The 26,259-nt window shown below is 39.1% G+C and overlaps 2 protein-coding genes across 6 annotated transcripts; one reads left to right on the forward strand and one right to left on the reverse strand.

The window, feature by feature from the left end:
* Positions 1–5,983: 5,983 nt before the first annotated feature.
* LOC134036426 (homeobox protein engrailed-2b-like) lies at positions 5,984–10,046 on the forward strand. The gene is made up of 2 exons (XM_062481378.1): positions 5,984–6,790; positions 8,954–10,046. The coding sequence occupies exons 1-2, from the start codon at positions 6,325–6,327 to the stop codon at positions 9,271–9,273; spliced, it is 786 nt and encodes a 261-aa protein (XP_062337362.1). The 5' UTR covers positions 5,984–6,324; the 3' UTR covers positions 9,274–10,046.
* A 5,057-nt stretch (positions 10,047–15,103) lies between these two features.
* Positions 15,104–23,255, reverse strand: cnpy1 (canopy FGF signaling regulator 1). Of its 5 annotated transcripts, XM_062481683.1 has the most exons (9): positions 23,111–23,255; positions 21,704–21,794; positions 21,539–21,573; positions 21,376–21,424; positions 20,890–20,995; positions 20,597–20,712; positions 17,172–17,381; positions 16,277–16,373; positions 15,104–15,482 (listed from the first exon to the last, which is right to left on the reverse strand). In XM_062481683.1, exons 5-9 carry the CDS (start codon positions 20,990–20,992, stop codon positions 15,442–15,444), a joined length of 567 nt encoding a protein of 188 aa, XP_062337667.1. In that variant the 5' UTR covers positions 20,993–20,995; positions 21,376–21,424; positions 21,539–21,573; positions 21,704–21,794; positions 23,111–23,255; the 3' UTR covers positions 15,104–15,441. The 5 variants fall into 5 exon arrangements, with proteins under 5 accessions (XP_062337667.1, XP_062337668.1, XP_062337665.1 ...); XM_062481684.1 differs by lacking the exon at positions 21,376–21,424 and having other exon boundaries at positions 21,539–21,568; XM_062481681.1 differs by lacking the exon at positions 21,376–21,424.
* Between the last annotated feature and the right edge of the window lie 3,004 nt (positions 23,256–26,259).

Here is a 26,259-nt window from a genome sequence, read left to right on the forward strand (position 1 = left end):
TCCATTTATGATTTATAATTTAATGTTTTAATTATCTGATTTTCAATTCACTGTGATGTACTCTCTTTTGTTGGCATGAGGTCTGTCTGTTTTGCAACTAGATGACACCAAACTTGCAAATCTATGCCAGCTCATTCCCTCCAGCCACCAGGTTCCTACCTGGTGGGGGACTGACTGACAACCTATCCTTCAGAGTTCTCTGGGAACTGTGCCAATGTTTACATCCGTACATTATATTACAACACTTCCAAGCTCAACAGTCTAGTAATAAACTAGTAAGCCCCAGAATGTGTACAAGAAGGGCCGGCTCTACTCTCTGAGGAGGCTCAGGTCGTTTGAAGTTTCTAGGTCCATGCTGAATATTCCACTCCCAACTTCCAGTGAGTTGTGGCGGGTGTTTTCTTTAATGCGTTGGGGCAGCAGGATCAGAGAGGCGGATTGTAAGAGACTGGACAATGTATTAGGAGGGCAGGCCCTGTTTTAGGTCCATCCTGCAAGCATTCATGAGACTGTACATGAGTCGATCTGTGTATTGGATACAACTCCTTGAGTCAGTGTAGTGGGAACCCTTACATTTAGTTCTGACCTTTTAGCCATTTCACACTGAACAATCTGAAAGGAGATATACTATGCTCCTTGTTTTAAACACTGCTGTAGGCAAAACTATAAATACGGTGTGTACTTATATCGTGTTTCTTAATTTAAAATTGATCCTGGGTCCTTCTGATGTAGATTGTATTGGTGCTGCTGTAACATTTGAACTTCCCTTTAGGTATTGATACAATTTGATCTAATCTTATCTATTCCCCAAAATGTCTCTATAGTAACACTTCAGTTGAAAGAGGAGAAGAGGGGAAAAGCCAAGAGGTACAGAGATGTGTTCCCAAACCTCTCACTAGAGAGCGCTGCTACAGTGTCTGGTTACCCAGGTCATCATGAGTACTTGGGTCATGTAAAACAGAACCTCCAGGAGGGGGTATAGGTAACTATGCACACCTGCTGTTTTCCACACATTGAGGTTTGACAAATAACCTTCAGAGGGGTGTGAGTAAAGTCAATTAATTTGCTTTGTTTAATTATGTTTCTCTGTCCAATACATACTCAACCATCCCCTAAAGTAATTGTGGACTGTTTTTCTATTCTTCTACAAACATTGTCACGGTTTATCCTGAAGTGCAGTCATCGTTGATATGACAGTCGATGTTGATATTATGTTGCTGCTCTATGGGTAGCATTAGTAATCTGGGTTATGTTTCTCTGTGCACAGCACCAGACAAAAGCTTACTCACTCTCTCCCCGCCTCTCTCTCTCACACACACACACACACACACACACACACACACACACACACACACACACACACACACACACAGACACAAACACACACTACACATTGAAAGAATACAAGCTTATTACATTTCGTACACAATCAGTTTAGGGTAGACAGTCACATCTTCCTCAACTTTTAGTATACCTACTGATAAAGGTTCAGTCAGGGTGACAGAAATTAAATTACGGTCATATTCTCCAAAGGACTTGTTGTCAGTAGATCACCAGCTCCATTACATTTTAATAACACTCTGTTAATTGAAAACTTAAAAAATGACCTGCTGAAGCGAAAGTGGAAAGCCAGTATGTCTAATGAAATATCCCTTGGGTTCACATACAGTAGTACTTACTTTCACATTCAATCACCAGGATGAAATTAAAAAAGAGAGCAACACAGTTTTAATTAGGGCATAATTTATCAGAATAAAACAATTACTGGTTGATGAAAAAAAACAGGTAAAGTTAAAAAAGTAAAGTAAAGGAAAAGGAGACAGAAATTACAGACTCCAGGTTTCCATTTATCAGGTCAAGGTCACAAGGTTATAAACATGTTGGACAAAACAGTTTGTAGCCTACAACAAAGAAAGGGAAGAAAACAGAATAGCGTAGCCTATTTGATTTGTGTTCATTGTAAATCAATAAAATGTTCTTCAAGTTATTGTCATTTACTGATATAACAGCGTTTTTCAGTTTACCTGGTGCATACGGATGCACTTTATGAAATGTCTAACTTAATCACTAAGCCAAAAAAGACGGTTTGAAATTAAAAAGCAATGGCCCAAGACCTTCTTTTGTCGCTAGTGTTGGTCATCCATGCAGGACCCTGACCAAACCCGTCGTAAAGCCAGAGAAGAGCTGAGAGGACAAACCCAAGCTGGCTCAGTCCTTACCCTTCTATTCAGACAGGACTTATCTACGCCACGACGATCAGGCGGATTACCGAGTAATTAAAACCCATAAACAATCGTCCCGTTGGCCTTTTCAACGTGCTGTCAGTGTTTTCACTGGTCTAGGGGACCACAGCCATTCGACACAGAGCAAAAGTGGGATTCCGAAAGTTGTGAAGCCTAAAGTGATCGAGAAAGAAGTTTTAAAATAAATGTAGGCTAATTTAGAAGACACGACCAAAAACAGTCCAGCATGTCTTCTTCCGTAGGACTATAACACGGTAGGCCTACATTAATTTGATCTAGCCAATGAGACGTTTGACATGCATGCTGACAAGTGAGTTGCCTATAGTTTAATTCTGAGGCAAGTCTTCAATATGCTAAATGTTACAAGCCTACAATAAACAAAATGTGTGTTGCCTATTTATGAAACAATAAAAACATATAATATGATATAGCTAACGTGGCTTTAAAGTAGGGGCGGGTTTCTCTCTTTCAACTTGAATATTCAGCGATGTGGCTCCCTCAATATTTTCTCACTATTTAGCTTTTTGAGTTGTGTTATTGACGTCTAAAAGTGGCTTATTATGGCACACTGTTCATGACGCAAAAGTTATGAACAAGTGTGCCAAACATTTTCCCCCATGCTATCCAGACTGGAGTAGGAAGTGCTCCGTAACCTTTCTCCTCATCCTCGGGGACCCCCTTGTGTTTCTTTTCCTCAGTTTGTTTTTCAAAGGCGGACAGGAAGCGAGGAGATCCCGAATGACCCCTGCATTGTTGTAGAGCCAATATCACAGCCATTCAACGCTGCACATCTGGTGATCCCGTCTATGATCCGTGAGTTGCCAAACTTGTCAATTCACAAATACTTCTCACACATACATAATATTATTCTGAGAGGGGTGCATTTTTAGCATAGAGGAGAAATTCTAAAGTTTACGCACGTGCAGGTTAGCACAAAGTTTGGCAATTAACGGGTTATCCAAGAAATTCTAACGTCTCACTAAAACGGACAAATGAAAGCTTTTCAAAGAAGGCACCTCATGTCTGAAATATTTTAAACACATAAACCAGCCTATATACTAGGAAAATATATTTTCCAAATGCAACGTCTATAGGCTGTAGGAGTGCGATAATGTAAGAGACTGTAAACAAATGTAGGCTAAACAATTCAGATGTGTCAGGCAGAATTTTCCTTAATTGCAAGTTTAAAAACTGTATTCGCACAAACCCATGAGAGCGAAGTACGATGATGTCCATTGACACCAATTTGCTTTTTTTGTTGTGATTTTTTTGTATGAATTTAGCTAGCGCAAATAAACTTTAACAAACAAACAACTAACATCCATACACTAGGTTATAAGCCTACACAAAAACGAAAAACGAAAAAATACACTGCATGAACAACATTCATGGAGCCTACAACAAGGCTATTTTGTGCCCAACAAAATGTGTATTTTCGAGATAGGATATTCTAAATATAAGTTCTCACCTGCCGGCTGAAATCACAGATGCTTAAGAAAATGCTTGGTTCCTTATACATAAAACATTTAGAGTAGGCTTTTTAGAAGCACCATACAACCTTTGAAAAATAACGGCTAACAAAACATAACTGACATCTGGTTGGACCTCTGACAACTTGAAGCTGTCTTTTCAATTATAGGCTTCAATTTGACCATTGAGTCAAGCTGAAATTACAAAGAAGCATCACAAGCAGCGTAAAACATTTTAAACATCAGGATACATCCATTTCAATTAGACCAAGAGTTCAGAATAAACTCTGGAAACCCTCCCAATCCATTAGCTCACATCAATCTATTGCCTACACTGCGTCTTAAACCTCTTTATAAAAACTTTTCATGTTATACTGGAATTACAATGTATAGGCAATTCTATTCAATTGTGTATTTGGTGTATATCGAATACAAACACATTTTTAAACAATAATGAGAAAAGAAACAAATAGCCGAGTGTCTGAATCATAATGACACTTTCACTTACATATGATTGCGTGTTTTATTAAAACATTTCAGTCTTTTGGTTTTGAGTATTGCACCTGACCCTGCAACTAATTGTTGCTGTTACATTTGGTTCAAAACTGAGTGAAATGTTTCCCAAAACACACAGCCATCGCACATAGTGTGAACTGTGGACTATCGTGGGCTCTTAGTTTGACGTTGTTTTCACATAAAACGAATTATTTAGATCCGTGTCCAAATTGGACTTTGAATTGAACTAAAGATCCAACGAGATGATAGAAGCAAACAGTAAATTCATGTTGCCATGTTATGCTAGCATGAACTTAATAATAATACTAATGGTCTAAAATGTGCCAGAAAAGCTTTCTGATTACAATCCAAGATCACTGATGGTGCAGGTAAAGGCAAAAACTGTGTTGTGCCGTGCGGAGGATTTAAGTGAGCAAAACAGGCTTTGAAGTCCACAGCAATGACAAAATATTGTAGCTACACGTCAATTGCGCATGGATCCAGGGAACATTCGTTAAATGGCTATTACAGTAAAAGCAATCTCAGTCTTGTTTGGGCTACGTCAGACTACAAATAAGATAACCGATTGTGGCCTGATGCTAATGGCAACAATTCAACATGTTTTTCGACCGTTCAGACTATAAAAAAGATGGTAACTGATTAAGAATAATAGGTATTGGGCTACAGCCAACGGATGTATCCCAGTGCAAACATGTCTAAGATCACGGAGGCCTTTAGAACTAGCCAAACGCTTACAATATAGCCTGTGTATAGGCCTAGATCCCTCAGACGTTACGGAGGGGCGTAGTTGATACTTGGCAAAAGGTGTCACCTCAGCTGTTTCCTGACATGTTTTTAAGCGTTATGTTCCTTTTACGCACCAAAACAAAACCTTTCAAACATTTACGCATTGATTGTATGTGTTGAAAGCATGTGAAAAAAATGCCTTTGAGTGGAAAAAAAAAACAGTTTGAATCATCATTCTTTACCTTCCTTACCTTGCCTAATACAAGTTGCCCAAATCCGTTTAACTAACGATGGATCTCTTATGGACACTTTTAGGAGGCTGACTAAGCTATTTGCTTGAATGGCAGTAGCATACAGGCTAATTTCATTTAAACAGCCTATTGAGAAAAAGGTTCAAATGACTGAAAAATGTGTTGTTTACCCCCATCTTCACCCCCCCCACCCCCACCCCCCCACACCTCCTCTGTCCCCCTCCTCACATGCTCTTAGCTGTATCCTCACAACGTTTTAGAAGAAATCTAGTATTTTTATTTTAACAATGAACTTAATGGACACCTTAAAGAGCCAAACCTAAAAATCAAGTTCAGGTTTCAATGCTTTTCCTATTTAGGATAGCCTACTTCGTTTCAATCAACGATAATTCCCTTTCTTTTGAATCACCTATAAGGCTATGTGGCAACTTCTATATTACACCTTTGAAAACACTTCACATGAATTACTATTTGTATGACTTGTTTGGTTACAAGTGATAGAGAGAGTATACCGTGGTCTAATAACTCACTTGTTTAAGCATTTGAACTAGCCTACAACCGCTTTGAGAATTAGGGTTCTTTTATCTATCTCGAGCCTCTAAGTCAGGTGGTACCATCCCACAAACTTCATTGGTCAAAGGCACGCGTCTTAGATATGGACTGCTACGTCATCAGGGGGTACTCGTAGCCTATTAAAAATGAGAACAAAATCCACAGTGAAAGTATTTCAGAAGCAGTTAGCGCCTCTTTATCTATATTGTAGTTTTAGAGGGCTTGTTGAAGCATCAACGTTGAATAGGTTTTGGACAGCAACCTTTTCTTATCATTAGTTGATTGGCTTTTTCTCAACAAATATCCATAGGCAAACGGAGAAAAAGCTGCATTTAAGGTATGATTTTTCTTTGTGAAAGGGACAAGAGGCTGGTAGGCTATCATATATCCAAACTAGGCACTAGTCTATACTGATTTTTTAAAATATTTTTTTATTATTATTACCGGTAAAAATTGAAAACGTGCTAGTAAAGGTAACGGCTGGGGAGTCTTTTAACTGGAATTCCTATTTTGGAGAAGGAAAGCGGGAAAGGTGTTGAAATTAAACACTGACCAGGCAATATCAGCATGGAAGAAAACGATCATCGAAACGGAGAGCGTCAAAATTCGGGTGAAGAGTCCAACCAAGCTATTCTCCCTCTACAAGCACCTGGAAACCAACAACCTCATAGAATCACCAACTTTTACATTGACAATATTTTACGACCAGACTTTGGACGCCGAAAGAAATTTACTTTTCACAATGGTGTGAATAATGCCGATGGGGGAGATAATATTTCTCGCGTTGCCCCAAAAACTGTACAGATAGGTCGGACTGTTGCAGGGGATGGATCTTCAGATTCCCGTCCAGACGGGGAGCCCAAAAAAGCCGAAATTGTTGCTGATGCGCCTCTGAAGCCCCGAGGGGAAACTGGAGACCAGTGCCTAAGCTCGGACTCGGATAGTTCACAAGCCAGTTCTGCACCTTCGTCAAAGCCTATGCTTTGGCCTGCCTGGGTGTATTGTACACGATATTCGGACCGACCATCAGCAGGTAAAATGATATTCTTTTTTGCATAGAGAAAACGTGAGTAGTAGTAGGCTATAATACTTGACTGCTATGTGATAGCCTAAATTTGTGCGCAACAGTCAAATGAAACAGTGGACTCGAACCCTATTGATCTAGTCATCTAACTAGTGACCACGTTAAATGGAACAAGTGTTAAAATATTCCACGTTTTAGTGTAATATGCGCTATTTTAGGTCAATTTGTAGGCTCAATGAAGTAGGCTATACAGTTTCAGTAAATTTTGAATAATGTCAATCTAAACTTGCACTTCATGGAAGCTAAAGCCGACACTTAATGGACTATTTTGAAATGAATGACATGCGAATCAGATCAATTATAGGTTACTTTTATTATCTTATTTCTCATATTTATTAAAGTTATTATTGCATTATTATTACACTACTCAGAAACAACGTTATTCTATTTCTACAATTTTTATAGGCCTACATGAAACTTGTATCGAAGTATTTTTGTCAGACTCGATGGATGCTACACAATAGGCTATGTAAAAAAAAAGTAGGCCTATATCAATGCAATTTACCATCAGTTGCCTTCTAATTATCGAAGTTTTGAACTTTAAAAGCACGACTAAAACCAAGTTTAACACCATTGTTCCTGACTTGTCTTTGTTAATATTTCATTTGCATATTTTTTGACAATGGAGCAAGACTAAACAGAGATAGGGCTATAACCATGTCCCATCGAATTGCAAGATGAGATTCGAAATTAGATGCATGGCGAAATGAGTGCAAAGGTTATTGATAAAAGAAAAATGTGGGACTAAGCTAATTAGGAATTATAGTCTACCTATTAGGCTACTTTTCCCGTTTTGACACTTTAGGTTCAAACCTTTATCTACACATTTTTCTCTTGACCCGAAACAGATCAAAGCTTCTGTTTAAAGAGTTTTCATTGCTTAGTTTTTCGATGTCTTCGAAAAACCGTGTTTACAATAGGCCTAATCAAATTATAGCTAAGTTTAGCCAATTATGATAGGCCATTCTTAACATTATCCAGATTCTAGAATAGCCTATGCTAATGCAGCCTGTGTTGTGTTAGAATAGCCTGTGTTAATGCAGGCCATTTGCAGGTTTGTGCTGCTATATTTATCTACAATTTCGATGTGTGGTCCTACGTAAGTGTTGACACAGCATACATCTAGTCACAACGCGATTAGAATAATGCTAAATCAGGAAAATTCATAATCTAACGAAAGCATTTCAATAGCTACAAGACAACTTCATGAAATGACAAAGAAAGTAGACCCATCAATGCTCTTTGTCCAGACAAAAAGTTTGCTTGGAATAGCCCGTGGGCCTATAGGCTTTTTTTCTAACAAGCTTTCATATCTGAAGAATATCACAAGATCACGTTGCCTTGTTTTATCAAATATGACTTGTAAAAATTGATGCTTTCATAATGCGGGTGCTATTCATCATATCATCCAGACTAATAATGAATTTGGCAATGGGAACGATGAGTCACGGATAAAATTGCAGTGCTTAGATTAATTCAAAGTTTCATGTAAAAGTATACTTATTAGCCACATAAACATAACCTTTATGGAAGACAACTCAAGTCAACTTACAATATATCCATGTAGCAGCTTTATAAAAATTTGAACTTTGAAATAGTTCCTATGGTAACAGGCTGAGAAAGAGGCGCCTAACCACCCCCTCCCTTTAACCCCACCCCCATCACTCACCCATCCTCCCCCCTAGCCCACTCACAAACCCCCGCAACAATTTAGAATCTGCTCAAATCTAATGCACTGCATATTCAAGACTATTTGTAGTTTAAAATCTGACTCTAGAACAAAGCAAAAAGACCCACCTAGAATCGGGCTTGCTCACTAAGTGTAGATTTTATAGAGGACTAAACCATAGCTGTAAATTATTGCAACGGATCATGAACGATAGATATGAATATAGGCTACGGCCTACTTATTTAATGGTCCTAGCTTACTGCATGTGTTGGGTTACATCCATCCTATTTATAAAAGGATAGCCGCAAGATTCCTTGCCTGTCGTCAGTCCATGTAAAGCCTGTTTAAAATCAACTGTGGCCTAGTATTTGCGCAATATGACACAGACATTCGTGTTGCTGTTAGAGTCAATCATTTTAACAGTTCGTTGTGTTCCATGACAGGGCCAAGATCTCGTAAACCAAAGAAGACAACCCCACCTAGCAAGGATGACAAGCGTCCGAGAACAGCCTTCACTGCTGAACAGCTCCAGAGACTAAAAACGGAGTTTCAGACCAACCGCTACCTGACCGAACAGAGACGACAAAGTCTGGCGCAAGAACTCGGACTCAACGAATCTCAAATAAAAATCTGGTTTCAAAATAAAAGAGCCAAAATAAAGAAGGCCACCGGAAATAAAAACTCTTTGGCCTTGCACCTGATGGCACAAGGACTGTACAATCACGCCGCAACGTCTAAGGACGACAGATCTGACAGCGATTGATGCTATGAAAATATGATGCAATAAGTAAGGGCCAGTGTACTAGAATACCAGCATAAAAAACGTGAATGGAAGACGGTATGCTATATGTTTCTGTTTTTTTTTGCCTCTTGAGCGCTTGATTTTTAGGCTTAGACCTATTTGACTTTTGAACTCATTGACCATATGAAAACTGTGCTGAAGTCCAAAGATTTTTTTCTGCTGCATTTTCGAGACTGTGAATTTAGCCTACTTTGTGTTATCTATGTTTTACTATAATTTCTATACTTCAATTCTATGATTTTCTTATAGCATATTGTTTTGGTGCTCTTGTAGAAAATATTGCATTATCTGTTTTGTATGAAGAGACAGCCTTCAAGCCTTGATTTGTCATGGAGGCACATTCGCGTTTATATATAGCCAGCGTCTAAAAACAATGCATTTATGTATGTGAACTTTATGTATACACATCGTGAAAGTAGGGAATAGTAATAATTCAGTCAGTGATGAATGAGAAAAACTAAAGACCATAAATAACCTTCAACTGACATTTAGGTAAAGTGATGGGGCATTTCTTTTGCATAAAAACCTGTGCAAATTGGGGTTACTCACGTAAGCCTTAACGTGAACAACATAGTGACTCTTTGACGATCCAATCCGTCTCTACAAGAACTATTCGGTACAATGCAGTTGCCCTTTGTTGAAACTAGTCGGGTTCGAATCTGCTCTCGTCTCGTCTCGCCGTACAAAAAAAAGTATACACTCACCGCGAGACTTTGTTTCCATTTCATCTCCGATCCACAACCTCAAGTGATCTCATGTCATGAAAAGAGGTGTGGGTGAGGGGGGGGACAGAAATTAAAACAGTGAAATTAAACAGTTTGATATCATCACGGACATTTTCTGGAACCCCTCTGTAGACCTGTCTACAGAAAACCTCTTTTTTTTCCTAAAAGGAAAGATGTAATGTTTTCATGATATGTTGCTTTATAGTGCCGATATGAGATCAATTGAGCGTGTGGCTACCTACCGTTTTGTCACTGGTATGCATTCCATAGTAAAATAGGCTACATTTATTGTTATTTGCAAAAGACCATAGTATTCATATTTATAACCATATTGAAAGTCTATAGCCATGCTATTAAGGTGAGGCTCTGGAAATGTTTACATAACTTATTTATCTTGCAATAACTTTTTTTGAATGAAACGTTTGGGACCTTGCATGGGGGGCTGCATTATGTCACATGTATGGGCTATCAAACATAAGTTGATGTATCCAAGCCAAATTGTGGTCTTAATTAAGGTGGTGTGAATGATATTTCATTGTCAATAATGTAAGTGTGTAAATTAAAATTCAAACTTTGACACACTTTGCCTTAAAAGTTCTCTGTGAACTTTGCCTATGTTACAAAGGAATATCAAATTCAAGGATTATATAACTGATGATAGAGGTAAACAGCATACTATTTACTTCTAAATTTCTAAGGATACTCTGTGTATAAAAAGGACAAAGTTGCAGTTGTATTTTTATTTCATTTCATGTTTTGATATGAGACAGGTGTAAAACGTGTATCATAACTGTGTAATTAATCGTAAATAAACACCAAGAATACTAACGTGAGCTTTTACATTTCATTTTGATTGTTTACATTCCAAATAAAAAAACTGTGCAACCGGTGCTCAAAAGAGATGAAAACATTTAGGTAAATTCTGTCCCAAAAAATTATGAGCACACGTGTTATAGCTACACCACAGTTGTGGAGAAACAACCTCATAGCAATTTGCATAACAATCCCAGACTTCTCTTGAATGTTGAGACATGGTAGTGGATTCCACTCAGCAATAGTACAGTTGAGGCTCAGCCAAAACACAAATACTGTCTGTAGTAAAAGGGGTGTTTGTGTAACTCTATGAAATCTATTTCTATCTTGGATAAAATAATCTGAAGTGTGTAGCATTATAATACATGTGTGGATCATATTCTGCTATGGGTGTTTAAGGTGGACCCTAAAGTAAATAAGACCATAGAGGCATACATTATTCTTTGATTATGTAAAATGGTGAGAGGTTGTCTTCAGGCTCGGCTTGGTTAGATACTTATTCCTAACGAGCAGGACTAAATGGTGAAAAGTATAACTTAATTAGCAAGCTATTGAAGATAACAATCAAAAGCAATCTACCTCAGTCTAGGTGTCACAACCCCCCCCCCCCCCCCATCCATTTTTTTTAACCTACCAGTCATTTTAAAGTGCACTATATTTTCATCTCTACTATTGTAATAGTAGTAGCATAAGATTGCACTAGTTCTAGGGCAAAGACAATTATTTGTGTCCATGCCAGGAGACACACAATGCATGAAAACACAAGGCCACAACTACAATGTCCCTCAAAACCGTTATAATAGCATAAGATTGTGTCTCCATGGTACCCAAAAGACACAATATTAACAACACAAACAAGCAAGCAAGCATACAAACAAACAAACAAACACATCTTTATATCAGGGCAGGCCAGTGAGGAAAGAACAGAGCAATTCATTCTATACTATCGTATCATAAATACTTTCCAACCATACTCCCTACATGTCCAGACAATACCAATATATGTAACAATATTGAAATATTATGTGGTCTGTTGAATATACCCACTTCTGACAAGACCGCTTGTCTCTGGAGTGTGTATCCTAGAGCGTAAAAGACTGAATCATAAACCAAGTTAAGGTCTACTGTATTACAAAGCCAACCTCAAAGTTTAGAGATGGGAAGGGAAAAGGTATCCAGTAACCACCTCATTACCCCAAATCCACTTTCTGATGAGCACAACACAACCTTCTTGGAACCAACAAATAAATGGAGACGAAAACAGCCACTTTTGAAAATCAAGCAAACTTCAGAAAGTCCTTTCAGACGACAACATTTCCCCTCTGAGTTTTTAACTTGTACTAGTTTGACTATTTTTCGATTACCTGACGCTGATTATCTGACAGAAAAGTCCGTAAAACAACACAAACAGAGAAAGTGAGGAAGAAGAGACAGATCCGAGACAAAAGGACAGTTATCTGATCGGGCCATTTGCCTGCAGCATTGACCTGCTCCCTCCATGGCCCCAGAAGTCTCATCTGCATTCCCTTTCTTGGGCGGCTTGTATGTGGAAGTAACGCCCAACGGCCACTGACTTGATGAGCTCGCCCCGGCTGAGTAGGACTGCTGCCTCTCTATCTGACTCTCAAACGCTGGGCTGGGCTGACTGGGCTGGGCTGACTGACTGGACTGACACAGAAAGAACTAGGAGCAAAGTCATTGCTCCTATAAGGCTGGGACACACATTGCCTCAGGTGTCTTTATGTTTTTCACCTTGTCACTGTATTCCTCTCTGTATAAGAATGGTTAACCGTAAGAAGAAAAAAATACTGTTAGGGTATGTATTGGAAAAAATGTATATTTTACAATAATAACATAATAAAATAATTTTGTCTTAACTTTCTAGAAAAAAAAAATAACTTAAGAGTAACTAGTACAAACGAGTACAGGTCATTAATGAAAGTTAATTAACTTACATTTGAAGTTTGGAGAGTTCATTCAAGTAGGATGTTTTTCCAAAGTGTTGTTTCTGTAATTGATAATTTCATATCCGGTTTGCCAGTCATGCAAAGTTCATGAAAAGCTGATTTAAAATACATTCACAGACACACATACACACACAAACACACTGGATATTAAAAGAAATGGAAAACATCTTAGTTATCATAAGTTCACTCATCTCTTGTCATAAATTTAACCCCTCCAATTGGTGGAGGCAAAGGGCAGCTTGAGAGAGAATAGAAAAATACTGATCAGAAAAGTATTGATGCCCCCTGTGTCTCTCTCAAACAAAAGACCCATCCTGTCCCTTCCCCCCACTGAGTTATTTAGCCATAGTTTAAAAACGCTTCCTAGTCAAACTTGAATATGGAATGAAGCACTGGGGCTTTGTGGCGGAAATATAATTAAGCTGGTGAAAGATGTTGAAGGTGAAGAATGGAGGATGACATCAGGCCGATTTCACACTTGGTACTGGGATGGCCTGGCCCAAGCCAGCTCTTCGCCATGCAACACAGATCAAAGTCTGCTGCCACCACCAAAAAGGCAAAGGGGGATTTAAGTATGCTAATCTGCAGGACAAATATATTTTAATCTTGTTAGAATACAAGTTAATGCCACAGCTCAAAGACTGAACTTTATATAGTATAGGGGCTAAAGATCCATTTTCTCAAATATTTTAATGAACGAGGTGGTGGCCTTGCACCATCGGAAATTTGCGTCTGATGAGAAAAAAAAATGCTTGGAAGAATGAGTTATCGCCCGGGCTCATTACCTGCAGAGTGGGTGCTTTACATCTGAGGAGAAAATGAGAGAAAGAATATACTCCAGCAGTCTACTCAGAAAACTGCGCAAAGGAACTTATGTGCGTAGGAAATGAGCATTTAGTGGAGGAGTAGAGCTTGTCCCTCCACTGAGCTCCCTACCCAACAGTACCTTGGTAACCCTTGATCTGTCATGAGCCTAAGCTGCAGGCCCTGACACCCTGAGACAGCTAGGCACACAAAGGAAAGCTGCTGACACACTCGACTCAGGATCTCAAACTTCAACTCACACTCGCAACAGTTTGTGTGTGAGGAACATTCAACAAGTCAAATACTTTTATTGTTGGATAGGAAGTGGAACTGAAGGTAAAAGTCATTGATTTTCGGGATCCCATATTTATTTATCTTGGGCTTTAGATAAACCAAATGAAAATCTGAACTACATCAATTATTCAGACCACAAGTAGACAGATCATAAAACAGTTGCAATTTAGATCACTTGCTTTAAAATCTGCAGCTCTGCAGATCTGCAGTATTTTGACCACACACTAAACTCTTATTAGAAATATCACCCCAAAAATAGCAAAACTGCTAAAAACTACAGCAATCGTTTTGTTGCCCCGGTGTCCAATCTGAACATTGACAATGCTGCCGTGACTTTGATGAGTCTCTACAATATAGAAAGTAAAAAAAGCGTGACTGTGGTGGATATGGTTTGGAACAAATATTCTGTGATCAGCTAGCCTTGTTTGAGACTTGTAAGACTACATTAATTGTCCTTGTGAGACTACAAAGGTGTCCCCTTGGTCTGATGGTAGACACAATGTACGTCTGTACATTTCCTCTACCAATCCAAGGTAAATGGGTTTCAGGTTTTTTCACAACACAAAACCAATCTGTCATTTAACTATATCATAAGGCGTTTAATGTAAAAGTCACGCGAGTTTGACTAGATCCGCTCTCAACTGAATACAAGATAAAAGTCAGTTTGATCATTGACAGCTAAAAGGGGTTTCATAAACATGTTACATTGCAGTAGTGATAGGTAATAACAGAATTTCTTTGCAATATTTTAAATGACTTGCAATAGTGAGGTGGTGTTTCAAGCAACTATTTTCATCAATACAATAAATACAAACTAGAAGGGATATGAGCTGTTGCCTGATATGAGCAACACAAGTTACAGTTTTAACTTCTTTTTTTCTCACTGCAGCCTTGAGTAATTCTTTATTTCTGTGGATGGTGTGATCAAGAGATCTTTATGTGATTTTACAGTTGTTGATACAGCATTTATAGTACAACACTCTACATTTAGTATCTTCATTTGGAATCAGTCCCTTTCATTGAAACACATGGCCACTTCCCCAATAAAGATTGTAACCAACATCAAATCAAAACAACTATCCAGTCAACAGTAGGGAAAGTACGCTATCTTAAGTTTGAAATCTATTGAATGAAATTTTTTTGAATTAGCAAATTAAATATTCATCTGGATTTAAAGAATGGAAAGGGAACATTTGAACCTTTTCTTTAATTTGAGTCAACTGTTCAAATGGAAGTGATAATGATGTATACGTTTTAATGTAGGTCTGCATGAAATAAGTAATACATAGCTGTGTGAGACTAGTATTACAAAAACAGGAGAGTATTACAGAACTTCTCAAATCGCACATCATTGTTTCCTTCATTTCCCTCAAGGAGGCTTTTATAACAGCAGCAACAACTGCCAATACAAAAAAGGAAACTTTATTTTAAAAGGTTCAAGTTGATTGTCACAGATTATTATGCAAGGCCTCTGTAAAAGTAAAAATCCAAAGTGGTCCCATCTTTGTAAACAATGTTTCCTGTAACTAAAGCTCCTCATTCTTGAGTTTGGGGTCTTTACAATGATCTGCAAATGAAAACAAAAAAATTACATTAGTATTTAGATATATCTTACTTTAATCCCAGCTGAACATGCTATCATTACACTTCACGTTACATCATATAGTTTATTTTGCAATGTACATACTGTACATGTTTACAGCTCAACACTGATGACACAATGTACACTATTCTGTTGACAAAGAATGTGCCCAGCAGTATAAACAAAAAAGAAAGTAAACTATAATTTGAATTGTAATTAATTAATCTGAAAATACCCTTAACATTTGAATGAGGCAAGGAGACCATTAAACATGTAGTTTTGTAGTAAATCGTCGGGCTTTAATATTATTTTCTTCTTTTTTTGCGAAGACAAAATTAAAATCGCTGTATTGTTTCAGGATTAGAAAAAATAAATCACAATCAGGTATGCTCCCAAATACATGGAACAAAATTTAGGACATCTGTTTGGCACATCTTTCTCCTAGCCCGTTCTATGTACACTCCATATTGCAAAAAGTTCTCAATGAAATGAAACAAAATGGCGGCGGAAAGATGAGTTATGCAATAGCACAGTACCCAAAAACAATGCAAATTGTTTCATGACATTAGGTAGTCACATGTTCGAGGTCTTTGTTTGAGACAACACAAGCTACTTCATATTTTGGGCATCAAGGTGGTCACTGAAAATGCAGAAATGTGATCTGCATGCTGTACGATTCTGGCAAAGGTGCAAGCATTACCAGAGCTGTACATGCCACAACGGGCAAACAGGAGGCTTGGTGACAGGGTGAGCTAAATCACAACATCATGTCTGAGTACCTGAAATCCTGTTGCATAACTTGTCAACCACATGGTCTGAGTTCTGAGAGAAGAGAGTGATGATATCGTCCTCCAACTCCTCAACGATGCTCTCACACTTCAAGAGACGAGAAAAGAGGAGAGCAGAGTTGAGGGGGAGAGAAAACGAGAGGAGAGTTACTCATCCACAGATGGCAAAGCTAGGCCCTCCACACATTAGAGGCACACAAGCATGTCGTTTATACAATGGTGGGCATGGTCGGTTGGATAGCGACGGCCATCTTTCGTTTGCCATGCCGTTCGGCCATCTTGAGGGCTCAGGCTGCAGCAACCGACCACAACAACCCGATATTTAGTTACTTTGTTATTTTAAACAACTGTAAAAACATCTGACATGGAGTCTGGAGATAGTCAATGTGAAAGTGAGAACTACAGTATAATATACAGTTCAATGGAAGTGCATTGCAATACAATTTTGAATAATATTGGCATCAAATACAAACTCTACATAGATTAGGCTAATTAAAAGCTGTTGTCCAGCTATTAAAGTAATCACCATTTTCAAAAACAATAGAACTTATTAACGGCCTTTCCTTCAAAAACAATCAAGGGATTACTTGAGCTCACGACATGTAATGTAAATAAGGAATGTTAAAATTACTTTAACATATATAAACATATACTTTAATATATAAAATGTATGTCCCAACATAGTCCCAACACAATATTGGGAACTAATTTTGAATTTCAAGAACTTCTACAAGACAATGAATGATATGACACAATAATTCTCAGAAAACCGTAAAACAAACTTGGTTTCCTCAAATGCAATGTAAGCATACATGTCTGAAAATGTATATCACAAAATAATTTACATCCAAAATGAATACACTGTCAATAAATTAGTGAGACTTACAGCAAATTTCAGGGCAGTGGAACCGTCAGGCCCATCAAACTTGAAGTTGTTGAAATTAGGGAAATCCGCATTATTCCCGTCTCTGGGAGCGAACCTCCTGTATTGTTTCTCCTGGGTGTCTGGGTCCTCATAGAGTGCATAGTCACTCATGCTGCCGCAAACCCCCTCCAACAGATCACTGAGGTGAGTCTCAGACCTAGCCAAAGGAACCTGGACCAATCCAATCAAAATAAATGAATTAAAAAGAATCTAAAAAGACATCAAATAAACAAGCTAATCCGTAATTACTTTGTACTCTGTGATTGGTTCCATGAGACTGCATGGCACCTAGGTCACTTGGGTGTGACCCCTAGCTTCCGATGGCTACGTGATCCACACAAACATCCCCAATACGCTGTAACTATGACATTTAACCTGTATCCCCTTCTCTTGTAGAGGCAGAGACCCCCTTTCCTTTCCCCTAGGAAACAGGACAAAACAGCAGCGGTAGTGGTGTCTAGACAGGTCAAGGTGCACTCTGCTCCGGCCCCTCTGGCCTGTCCGGAAGGGGGTGGGGGAAAGGGTGACAGAGGTGGGGGTAGTGGGTTGGGTGGGTGATGGAGGGTGGCAGGGGGAGTGAGAAAGCTTGGTTGAGGGATGGGGGGATGGAGGGGGGGGGCAGTGAGGGAGAGAAGGATGAAGAGAGGGAGGTTAAGGAACAAGGGGAGGCCTAAACAGCAGCCAAGTGCAGGGGTAAACAGCTCAGTCTCATCCTTTGGTGCCTTTTAGGCCGTTCATCCCCTCCACCCTCGAGTGATCAAAGAAGGAAGTCTTCCTTGTCAAGCCCGGTCAAAAGGTGCTGGGGTGAAGGGAAGGGAAGAGAAGGGATGGGTGAGGAAAGGGGAGAGGGGGGGGCATATTGCAGATGAACTGGATTTTGTTGCAATGTAGATATATCCCTGACCCTATTGTCCCCTTTGAGGCTCAGTATGGACCCTTCCGGCCCTCCTGATTACATTATAGAAGCATTTCCCCCCCTTCTCTGTTTTTATATCTGACTCTGGGTGACACAAAGGGGGCTTCCGTGCCTCACTGCCATCTGTTCAGCAGGGAGATAAAAAGGTCTTGGGGAATGGCCTGAACCTTGCCACACAATCTCTGCCTTTTCACTGTCAGGAAGCTAGTTTATTTAACCTTTATTTAACCAGGAAGGATCCCATGAGGTGGGAAAACCTCCTTTTGGAGGGGGACCTGGCAAAGCAAGCCTGCAAAAAGGGATATATTAAGGCGGGTGTACCATGAGCTAAAAGTTGAATATAGTGGGACTAGCCATTGACAAGACCACTGGATATAATGGATGATGGCCTACTGACCAAAAAAAATCACCACTTCAACATCAACAACATAAAGCTGAAGTAACTTACTTAGAAAGTATAGGTACCTACAAAAAATTGTCATAATATACAATAACAAAGTACAATATATTTTGCCATTAATATCAATTCTATCAGTGGTGTGTAGTCTAGTTCATAGTCATGAGATATTGGCTTGATTGAAATCAAATCTGAAATTAACTGCTCAGAGCAGAAGAAAAAAAAGTGTCCGGCAAGAAAGATCTGGTTCTGCTTCTAGTCCTTATCATGCAATCCTGAAAATGGTTTGGAATTAAACTCTTTCCTCGGCAGTCTGAGGGCTGTGAAAGGGGCCTGTCAATCATTTCAGACCAAGAGAATGAGGAGGGGGGAACGGGAAGGCCTGCCAGAGAATAGGCTACTCAGGGATGCTATCCTCCATTGAATTCCCATTGGAAAACCAGCCATTATTGCAACACTGACGACAGGGCCTTTCAGTTTATTGTGTGAGCGATATGGGCCTATGAAAACACATAAATTAATAATAATAAATCTAATAAACATATTTGTGATGTGGTGTTCCGCGTTGGTACAGAATTATACGGAAAGGGATTGTGGCAGGGTTGTGTACAACAGCACAAAAACTGAAAACAAAACAATATTTTTCTTTTCTTAAAAACCCAATCAATGAAACATTATACAGATTGCAAATAAATCACCAAAACTTGCTTACGGTGTACAATATTGCCATTAAAGTTCAATGTCTAAGGTGAAATGTTACATTGTGTCAGGTTTAACTTTATGGTGACAAACAGAGGCGTTTTGGAACCCCACTGTGGAGAGAGCAAAGAGCAAAGAATTAAATGAGCAAATCTCCCTGATGATGTTTCTAAGCTCTCGCATCCCTCCCCTCTCTGATTCTGACACCTTCAAAGGCCACTTGGGGGTTGTTTCCCTATCTGGTCCAAACATTGACATAATCAGTGATTCAAGAAGTACAGTAAGGGCCTGTACCTCTAATGGTTCAGCAAGAGTGTTTGGCATCTACATTCTAGTGATTTGTAATTTTTGTAGTTTTTTACTAACTTATCATTTGCGTTTCTTAGAAACACGAGCCTTTAATTTAGCAATGATACTAAATTATATATCTAGTCACTAATGATAAATCTAATCATTTTGTTGTACTTAGCCACCCCCCACCCTCTACACACACATGCACACACCCACACAGAGCTTGAGGGCATAAACCAAATGGAATATGAGCAGGACACAAGGGCATAGGAACTGTAATTAGCATTTATTACCAAAATGAAGCCACTTTTAAGGGCTGCCTAATGAGAGTCTATGAATATGACATGCAGATCCATCAGATCCATACCCTGCTAGGGCTCTCCTTTGTTTTGGCAGGGAGATTCTTATTCTGTGCACAGACAGGCTTTGAAACATTTATGATTCACTTAATTGCATGTTGCATTACCTGTTATTAATGTAGCATTTGTGGTATTTGATATAATCAATCCCAATTTCTAATGGATAGCCGAGCTGGCCTATTTATTTGTTTATTTTTCATGATACTATAATCACAAATGTACAGATTGCTTCCTAGGTATGTAAATGTCCTACAAAAGGTATATGTCTGGCTTGAAAGGAAACATTTACCAACTGTCCAAACAGAAGGCATGTTATTACCTATCAATTACAGTCTAAAAGGGGATTAACCCTGAAGATCAATAGGTGAGCCGGACACCTAATAACTCAGTCATTTTCTGTCCCAGGACACTGGTGGATAGAGACTGGCCTTGGCCAGGACACTGGTGGATAGAGACTGGCCTTGGCCGGGGCATTGGGGGATGTAGAAAGAGCTACGATACCTGGTATGGAAAATCCATCAGATACCAAACATGCAGATGTCTATTTTACAGTTTATGTAGAAATGCATGAAAATACGTAACAAAATATAAATGTTTTGCAATGGTCCAAATTGCAGTATAAGCAAAAGCTGTCATGGCATTATAAATCCTGGTAATGACCATGTAGGATTCCTCCAGAAGACTGACTTAGTTAGAGTGTTCAGTGAAGTATATGACACCGTACCTTTTTATCAACCATGCTGCCATCAGGGTTTAGTCTGAAGCTTCCAACATGAATGGTCTTCTTTGGGTCAACTTGACTGATGGAAAAGTTCAGCTCATCCACTATAGCTCTACATGCTAAACAAAACAAGATTTAAAAAAACCAGAGGGCTATTAAGAGTATTCCTGGTGCAACACTATATGTTACCACACGGTGATGTATTGCACTTCGAAAAACTGGTTTTGGATGTGCAGGCAACAACTTTTTTGAACATCTGAAAGGTACATTTTTATGACTTTTATCATTGTTCTTACCAGAACAGTACACAATCTCATCTTTTTTCCCCTCAGTCGTTGGTAGACAAATGGTAGACAAAGTCACCAGAGTCATTAGGATAATCCATGGTGCCATATTCATATTCTATAAGAGAGATATGTAAAGGACAGGACATCAAAGCCAGTTCACAATGGACATGTATAGAAAAGCATTTTCTATTGAGAATGGCAGGATTAAAGTACACATTCTGAGGCAAACACATTTTGCTTTATTTCACACTAAACAAAAAGGAGGGCCAAACTTCTCATCGTGTAGTTTTACTAAAGTCAGGCACTCTCCAATAGGTGTGTGTGTGTTTTGCTGTGAGTGCCAATATTTCCTAAACAGTCCAACAAAATTAATCATCACCTAAACATAGATTTACTATTCCTGCTGAATAGGCTGGTATATGGTCTGACAAGGGAAACCCCCCGTTCATGACGTTAAGAGCCAAGAATGAAAAGGTCACACAAACTAAAGAATGCCTCTATTGCAGTTCAGTATGACTTCGAACCAATTCGGTTTAAATGCTACCTGCGCGAAATGAAATGGACAGCTAACCAACACAAGTACCATTACTTTTACAGCAATTGCTTGATAAGTGTAACACCTGTGCGCTTACACACCTGACGTGTATGCCGCTCTTACCTTTCACGAAGGGTAGACTCTATGTGTAGCCTAGACTATGGTGAAGGACAAAAGTTGAATCAAACAGTTAAGAATGGAACAGACGTAAGGTCGGACTCGACAACAATTGGCTGTATTTCTTACGGGATAGAATGTCTCATCTAAACTTCGTTTTGGAATCGTTACCTGCTTTGAATTTCGATCATATCGACAGTAGTCTTCTCATATACGTGCTAGCCTTCGGCGTCGCCACGTTCAGCAAGGAAAGAGCTAACCGCTGAGAATGACAGCGCATTGAGCCAATAGTGTTGCGGAGGGAAGAAAGGATAGAGAAAAAAACACACATGAAACTATCCAATGAATGGACAACACACTCTGTTGTTGCTACCTAACGAGTATGAAATGACAATGCCTGGGAACTGGGTTGGACTCACTAGAAAGAGTGCATTCAAGATCATATTTCAGAAACTCTCATTTGCAAGCTTGTTCTGGGTTAGTTTGAGTTTTGCTCATCTTAAATGGTCTGATCCATCCAACTTCTTATCTCCACTAGGTTTAATAATGTAGCATAAATTCATTATCTTGACCTCCTGCTTTTTGTGACCTTTTTAACCTAGGTTTTCCTGCAGAAACCAAGAGAACACCTACACAGCCCAAGTCTTCTTTAGACCAAGAAGACATTAGTCTAGTTCTAAACCACCTCGGCACCAGAGTGTCTGCTTGTAAGGATTAAGCCTACCCTTTAACCCCTATGCATTCAGTTAATAAATTAACAATTAGTCATGTTAGCTTATCTAAATTGTTTTCCTGTGCTTTGGGATATGCCATTGTTTGTGTTGATTCAAGCATGATTGTTTGCATACAGGCAAGATCATGCTTACTCTTGACATTTATTTGTGTCCTTTGTAATAAGAACCCTCCTGTACTACACAAAAGTGTTGATGAATAAGTTATATTCATAGACCAAATTTAATCAATGATTTATATGACCTTTTTCTCTTTCAAACTTTGAAAGAGCTTTCAAAACAAATTACTTCATAGGTTTTATGGATTTTTAACATGACCACGAACCAACTAATGGATTAATTTCTGCACACATCATAAATTTGATCATAATTGCAGTACTGTAGTTTCAAAAAGGCTCGGTGGAAAAGATCAAGTCTGGGTAGATAAATTGAGTTATTGACACATTTTTTCCAAAATGTAAATTACTTCACTTTAAATAATGGATAGATGCTGTCCACTGTAGCCAAGCATCACATGAGAGCTAGACAGCGTTTGCACCTTCTACCCCTAGTTATAGTGACAGGTGGTGTCTACACAGGGACGTCTGACCTGTTTTCCTCAAGCAGAATGTTATCCAAAGGATCACGATGACAACACAATGGATCCACCTTCTCAGATAACCATCCTTTAATGTCCATGTGAAATGTATGGATGTCTTTACTTCATGAGTTCGTATACATGCAGCCCCACTTTACACTGGATTTTAAGTATAATCATGAAGTACAATTACATTAACAAACCAAAATATTGCAATATTGTCAAGCCTGAACCGTAGTCGGTATGTCAGATGACAAGATGAACACTGACCTTTACTTTGGTGAGCTATGAGACCCAAACTAAGAGGTTAGCTGAACTTTTCTCCTGCTCCTACGGCTGTCAAAGGTAAGGGTAAGCAGTTTGTTATAAAGGTTGCTTCTCTGTGTCCTCATGAAGCTTCTCTAGAACAAGGTCAGCCTAAACACACTACATGGCATGTTATCTACTCCTGACAAATCGGCAAACAGGGATGACGTGCCTGCTTTGAAGAAAGCACACACAAACACATTCAAACAGCCCTTTAGCACCAGTACTTCTCCTAGTTAGCTTTACATCAGAACAACTATGTGGTTAGATCTGCTTGAGCCCAAAAAGATCTGGCATCTGATGCATGGATTGCCAGACATTGTGGAGATCTAACAATACTAGTCTTGACAGAAGCATGTAGGACATGATTTATACATCATGACAATATATAATATATAATATCAATTAATTATTAATTAATATAATATATAATTCACGATATATAATACAGTTGATGTATGTCATTGCTGAACTGATGCTATTGCAATGCTTGCAAAATGAGAAACAACAGGGCCTGATAAGCAAACCACATGGATACGCTGAAGAAGACCACATCCACCAACAGACGACATCAAAATCAATAATTAGTGGTAATGAATTTTCAAGTGAGCCCTTTATCATTACAATCACTAAAGATAACACTGCATTGGCGTTTTACAGAGGGGAGATCTCAGGTCTATTTCAGAGGGAATGGGGTTGGGGTGGGGGGCTGATGGATGAGGAATGGAGGGATAGAGGTGTTTGGGTGCTATTATATCCATTAACCCTCCCTTTCAGTTCAACCAGTTTCATGTCCAACCAAAATGACAAAGTTTGTGCTGACAGTGTGTCAGCAGTCTGCTTTCCTCTGACCATCCTCCTTGGCAAGTTCAGTTTTGACCTTGAGAGCAAGGTCTCTTTTGAAAACAGGCATTGTGTGGAAGATATCCACCGCCAATTATCAGTGACAGGTAATACAAGGGCTTCTATCCAGACTGGACTGAAAATCTGATAGAGTTCTACATTGGTGAAAAGATTATTGACCTCTTTGGAAAGGCATAAGGAGGCTTGAATGTGATGAGATAATTGCTGCTTCTGAACTTTTGTTTTTATGCTCTCAGAGGAAAATTAAATTAACCTGGAGATGGTGGAGTGAGATTTGTCAACTGTGGTCGATTTATTTTCTGTTACATGGTTATCAGGATGGGAAGCAAGGACACAAGAGATAAAGATGTGTCACTTCCTCCTTCCTGTCCCTTAGATCAAATGTATTTTCTAGTCAACATGAGGACACTTCTCTACATTGATGAGCATCAAAAGTCACTTCTCAAGTTTTGTTTGTAAAAGTAGAAGAAATGTAATCAATTGTTTTATGAACACATTTTATTGTTATGATGTAATAAGCCTGTAATAAGCATCCATGGCTATAGCAGCCATATTGTTTGTGTCTAGGATGAAGGGACAAAAAGGAATCGGCAGGGAGCAATGAAGGAGTGGTGAGGGGGAGCTGTGGGGGTGGCAGAGGGGGGAGATTGGGAGGGCAGGAGAGGGGGGGTTTAGGGTGAGTGAGGGGGGAGTTTTAGGGGTGGCAGAGAAGGAGATTGGGGGTGGGTGAGAAGCAATGGTGGCAGTGGAGCGTGGAGAGAGGGGGCGTAGAGGGAGATTGGTGTCAATACAAATGTGACAGCCTAAAGCAGGTCTGTTGACGTAAATGCCATCTTTTACTTTTTTCATTGTGTATTCTGTGAATACCAAAAATGGTGATTATCTGAATGAAAACCCCTCAAATCATTTATGACAAAATAATGCATAGATAGAGAGCAATAGAGGTATATAAATGTTTTTACCTATGACTTCACATGAGTCTTAAAACAAAAACCTGCTAAATATTTCTGTTTGATTTAAAACCTTTTTTTATTTTGTCTTCATTTCTAACCCTATGTGACAGTCTCTTCTTTCTTTTGGGCAGAGCTCCAAACTCACCGATTGGAGCTGTCATGTGAAATCATTGCATTACTTTAGGTTGTGGAATTAAATCTGACATTTAGTACCAAGGATGTAATTGCTGATTCAGTGCATTAGGGAAGATTGCCTGTCAATTTTGATATTGTGCTGTGTTTTTACTATGAATTCAAGCTTCTACTTACTATTCAAACAACATTTTCACTAAAGCAGGTTATTTTCCCATTTTTACTTCTGTGTTATTGATTTGAATGGTATTACTTGGTCCTCGTTGCATGGACTTCATCCTAAACGTAGAATATAGTGCCAGGGCATGAACTTTAAAGAGACTTGTACCATAGTATATCTACAAATCACTACAGATGCCACAAACCACAGCCTGGGCGCTATGTTCGTTGCTGTGTGCAAGTGGCAGACGCCATGTTTGCCATCCTCTCTGTCAAAATTGTTTGTGATTTTCAGGAAACTTCCATCCTTCTGTTGACATGTCCTTGTGAATGTAGTCAGAGTTTGTTTTTTGAAAATGCCAATTAACCAAGCCTTTGTCTTCTCTTATCCATGTTGATACATAGGATTATATGCTGGATGACTTGGCTCAGCTCCACGACTGGAGCCCATGACTGGAAATTTAATTGTGCCTTCGTCAGAGATTTAGTTGCTCTTACTCCTAGTGAGGGTTGATAAAAAAACTCAAGCAGATGATCAGGGCTACAATGTTGGTGGACATTTCTTTTGTTGCACGTACGTTTCACGTACGAAATTGACATAAACATCCACTTTTTGCAATACATCTTATTGATGACGATTCAATCACATGAAACAGCTCAATGTTTCCCACTTAATCCCACACCAGACTGTCATCCAGATTATCTAAATCTGCAGATCTTGACTGACTTTAACTAAAAGGTGAGCGACTCTTCTTCCTTCCGGGTGTGTGAGACTGGAGGACTGCAGGAGTTTGACTGCTGCTGCACCATGGCTGAGTAGTCAACATCTACATTCCCTGTTTGAATGATGAATACACTCATGTTGTATCACTGAACCCTAACATTTCCCTGAGACTGGCGGCTGACTGGTCTAGGAGGTACATACACGCACTACAGAGGACTGGCTGGGATGTTACTGCATGTCATGGTTCTGCAGCTTCCTTCAAAGGCTGTGGATGTGCTCAT

The sequence above is a fragment of the Osmerus eperlanus genome, chromosome 16 (genome assembly GCF_963692335.1).
Source record: "Osmerus eperlanus chromosome 16, fOsmEpe2.1, whole genome shotgun sequence".
Lineage (NCBI taxonomy): Eukaryota > Metazoa > Chordata > Actinopteri > Osmeriformes > Osmeridae > Osmerus > Osmerus eperlanus.